Raw genomic sequence first — 4,200 nt, forward strand, 5'->3', positions numbered from 1 at the left:
GCCCGCTCCGAGCGCCCCGCCTCCGAGGGCCAGCGCACTATAAAAGAAGCCGCCCTAGCCACGTCCCCTGGCAGTTCGGCGGTCCCGCGGGTCTGTCTCTTGCTTCAACAGTGTTTGGACGGAACAGATCCGGGGACTCTTTCTTCCAGCCTCCGACCGCCCTCCGATTTCCTCTCCACTTGCAACCTCCGGGACCATCTTCTCGGCCATCTCCTGCTTCTGGGACCTGCCAGCACCGTTTTTGTGGTTAGCTCCGTCTTGCCGACCAACCATGAGCTCCCAGATTCGTCAGAATTATTCCACCGACGTGGAGGCAGCCGTCAACAGCCTGGTCAATATGTACCTGCAGGCCTCCTACACCTACCTCTCTCTGGTGAGTCCCCAGGACGCCCCTGGCCCTAATTTCCCCCAGCTGCGCACGTTCGGCCCTCAGCGCAGGCGCCGGCCTTCTTTGTCCGGTCGAGTAAACAGAGGGCAGAGTCCCCCTTGGCCTCGCCTCCCGCTAAGCGTTGTTCCCTCCATCTCTTTCCTTAGGGCTTCTATTTCGACCGCGATGATGTGGCTCTGGAAGGCGTGAGCCACTTCTTCCGCGAATTGGCCGAGGAGAAGCGCGAGGGCTACGAGCGTCTCCTGAAGATGCAAAACCAGCGTGGCGGCCGCGCTCTTTTTCAGGACGTCAAGGTAACTAGTGTGTGGGTAGGGTAACGGACTACATCTCCCAGCAGGCCGTGCGCGCGAGGAGCCTTGATTTGAGGGCTTAGATGTCGCGTGGGCTTCGGGGAGATTGAGTTCGGTCTTGTGAGCCCTTTTACGGCTGGAAATAGAGGCGCACGTCGTGCAGTGCCCCCAGGACGCGGCAGTCCACACTGCTGCGTAGACGTAAGGACGTGTAGCTGTAAGAGCTAGGACGGGGTGCGGAGAGTGATAAATACAAGCTGTCACATGTCTTTGTGGCCTGGGCCTCTGACCCCCACCAACTCTTGGGAAATGTAGGTTTAGTTCCATGTGCCGAGTGTGTGTATTCTGAAGCCGTTTCTCCCTTCTGTATAGAAGCCAGCTGAAGATGAGTGGGGTAAAACCCCGGATGCCATGAAAGCCGCCATGGCCCTGGAGAAAAAACTGAATCAGGCCCTTTTGGATCTTCATGCCCTGGGTTCTGCCCACACGGATCCCCATGTACGTACCCCCTGCATCCATGGCTACCCAACCATACCCCTCAAGCCTTTGCTCTCTTTGGGCAAATTCCCTTCAGAGCCTCATTTAACACCTGTCATATTTTAATCTGCAACTGGCAGCTCTTTCTCCCTCTTTTCCAGGGATCGGGTTTCCTTTTTTTTTTTTTTGAGACGGAGTCTCACTCTGTCGCCCAGGCTGGAGTGCAGTGGCCGGATCTCGACTCACTGCAAGCTCCGCCTCCCAGGTTCACGCCATTCTCCTGCCTCAGCCTCCCAAGTAGCTGGGACTACAGGCACCCGCCACCTCGCCCAGCTAGTTTTTTGTATTTTTTTTTTTTTTAAGTAGAGACTGGGTTTCACCGTGTTAGCCAGGATGGTCTCGATCTCCTGACCTCGTGATCCGCCCGTCTCGGCCTCCCAAAGTGCTGGGATTACAGGCTTGAGCCACCGCGCCCGGCAGGGATCGGGTTTCTAATTTCTCCCTCTTCTCTCTCAGCTCTGTGACTTCCTGGAGACTCACTTCCTAGATGAGGAAGTGAAGCTCATCAAAAAGATGGGTGACCACCTGACCAACCTCAACAGGCTGGCCGGCCCGGAGGCTGGGCTGGGCGAGTATCTCTTCGAAAGGCTCACTCTCAAGCACGACTAAGAGCTTTCTGAGCCCAGCGACTTCTGAAGGGCCCCTTGCAAAATAATAGGGCTTCTGCCTAAGCCTCTCCCTCCAGCCACTAGGCAGCTTTCTTAACGACCCTAACAAGCCTTGGACCAAATGGAAATAAAGCTTTTTGATGCAGTTGGTGGTTTTGTGTGTGGTATGGAAGATGAGGTGGGATCTGTTCTCATAAAGCTTCTGGCTGGGTTGGGGATGCCAGTGAAAGAGGAGTTGGCCCCATCTCCCATTTTCTTATCTCTTCTAAGACAAGAAGCTATCTGGGTAGTGTTGAACTTGAGGGTTCTCTGCTTGCCTGGCTGTTAACTGTCCCTCCCAGATGGCAGAGATAGCCTCCAGGGAGTTGAATTAAGACCTAGGTTGGTACCTGGACACAGATCTGTTCGGTTTCAGCCAGAAACAGCACTATTTAACGAGTGATTATGAGGCCAGGTGGGCCGATCAGCTGATGTCAGGAGTTCGAGACCAGCCTGACCAACATGGAGAAACCCCGCCTCTACTAAAAATACAAAATTAGCCGGGTGTGGTGGTGCATGCCTGTAATCCCAGCTAGTCAGGAGGTTGAGGCAGGAGAATCGCTGGAACCTGGGAGGCGGAGGTTGCGGTGAGCTGAGATCAACGTCATTGCGCTCCAGCCTGGGCAACAACAGCGAAACTCTGGTCTCAAAAAAAACCCAAAAACCATATCTGCCTCACGGAGGTTGCAGTGAGCTGATATCGCGCCAATGTGCTCCAGACAGGGCAATGGAGTGAGACTGTCTCAAAAAAAAAAAAAAAAAAACAAACCTCAATTCTGGGAGGCAGCTGAAATTATTAGGCCCTTTATATGGGCACATTGAGGCTATTGCTGTGCAACTTGCATGGCAACCAGGAGGCTCACTGAGGTCTTTGCTCCAGAGTTTACAGATTATGGCCCAAGCTTCAGTAATCCCAATGTGAGGCGCACACTGAGAGGAACTGACAGGCGGAGCTGAGCGGCCAGGCACACGTGATGCCCAAGCAATGCTGGACAAGGGGTTTAGGGTTCATCATAGAAATGGGATGTGAAACTTTGGGCCAGATTCTCCAAGTGGGAACTGAAAAAGCTGAAAACAGGCCTTAAAAAGCATCTGCTGGGTCCAAGCTGCAAAACTGCTTTGTCAGCTCTGACTCCTCCCCTTCTTCCCCTGGGGCTGGGGTGGGGCGGGGTGGCTCAAGCCTGTAACCCCAGCACTTTGGGAGGCTGAGGCAGGAGGCTCACTTGAGCCCAGGAGTTTGAGACCAGCCTAGGCAACATAGGGAACCCCCCATTCTCTAAAAAAAAATAAATTAATTTAACCAGGTGTGGTGGCACGTGCCTATAGTCCCCGTTACTTGGAAGGCTGAGGTGAGAGGATCACTTGAGCCTGGGAGGTTGAGGCTGCAGTGAGCCATGATTTCTCCACTGCACTCCAGTCTGGGATTCAGAGGGAGATCCTGTTATCAAAAAAAGAAGTGGCCAGGCACGGTGGGTCACACCTGTAATCCCAGCACTTTGGGAGGCCGAGGCAGGCAGATCACCTGAGCTTAGGAGTTTGGAGAACAGCCTGGCCAACATGGTCAAATCCTGCCTCTACTAAAAATACAAAAATTAGCCCAGTGTAGTGGCGTGCTCCTGTAGTTCCAGCTACTCAGGGGGCTAAGGCAGGAGAACTGCTTAAACCCAGGAGGCGGAGGTTACAGTGAGCCGAGATTGCTCTCCACTGTATTCCAGGCTGGTGACAGAGCGAGACTCTGTCTCAAAAAAAAAAAAAAAAAAAAAAAGCTACACAAGGTTCACAGCTGTCCTATAGATCTTCCTCCCAGTCACATAGCCCCTTTATGCCAAAGATGTCTTTTTTTTTTTTTTTTTTGAGACGGAGTCTCGCGCTGTGTCACCCAGGCTGGAGTGCAGTGGCGCCATCTAGGCTCACTGCAAGCTCCGCCTCCCAGGTTCACGCCATTCTCCTGCCTCAGCCTCCGAGTAGCTGGGACTACAGGCGCCCGCCACCACGCCCGGCTAGTTTTTTGTATTTTTAGTAGAGACGGGGTTTCACCGGGTTAGCCAGGATGGTCTCGATCTCCTGACCTCGTGATCCACCCGCCTCGGCCTCCCAAAGTGCTGGGATTACAGGCTTGAGCCACCGCGCCCGGCCCCAAAGATGTCTTAAGCCAAATTTTTGCCACTTGCAAATCAAGGCCCAAGTAAGCAATCAGAGGTACCTTCCGTGAATGACACTGGAATTTTAGAACAGCAAAATCCAAATCTCTAGAATAGGAGGATGAGCTCAGACCAGGGAAGGGGTAGCGTTGGGGGGACGTCAGACCCAGGCCCAAGTATTCATGTCTGACCACACC

At 53.6% G+C, this 4,200-nt stretch overlaps 1 protein-coding gene across 1 annotated transcript; it reads left to right on the top strand.

Annotated features, from left to right (window-relative positions):
• Nucleotides 1-69: 69 nt before the first annotated feature.
• On the top strand, nucleotides 70-1,968 carry FTL (ferritin light chain). The gene is made up of 4 exons (XM_074024136.1): nucleotides 70-373; nucleotides 535-681; nucleotides 1,051-1,176; nucleotides 1,672-1,968. The coding sequence occupies exons 1-4, from the start codon at nucleotides 272-274 to the stop codon at nucleotides 1,822-1,824; spliced, it is 528 nt and encodes a 175-aa protein (XP_073880237.1). The 5' UTR covers nucleotides 70-271; the 3' UTR covers nucleotides 1,825-1,968.
• The last annotated feature ends 2,232 nt before the right edge of the window (nucleotides 1,969-4,200 follow it).

Source organism: Macaca fascicularis, chromosome 19 (genome assembly GCF_037993035.2).
Source record: "Macaca fascicularis isolate 582-1 chromosome 19, T2T-MFA8v1.1".
Classification (NCBI taxonomy): Eukaryota; Metazoa; Chordata; class Mammalia; order Primates; family Cercopithecidae; genus Macaca; species Macaca fascicularis.

Excerpts from the sequence above, each read along its gene's own strand:
- FTL (XM_074024136.1), top strand. The coding sequence starts at position 272 with ATGAGCTCCCAGATTCGTCAGAATTATTCCACCGACGTGGAGGCAGCC. Across the intron at positions 374-534 it reads CCTACACCTACCTCTCTCTG|GGCTTCTATTTCGACCGCGA; the intron begins GTGAGTCCCCAG and ends CTCTTTCCTTAG. Across the intron at positions 682-1,050 it reads CTCTTTTTCAGGACGTCAAG|AAGCCAGCTGAAGATGAGTG; the intron begins GTAACTAGTGTG and ends CCTTCTGTATAG.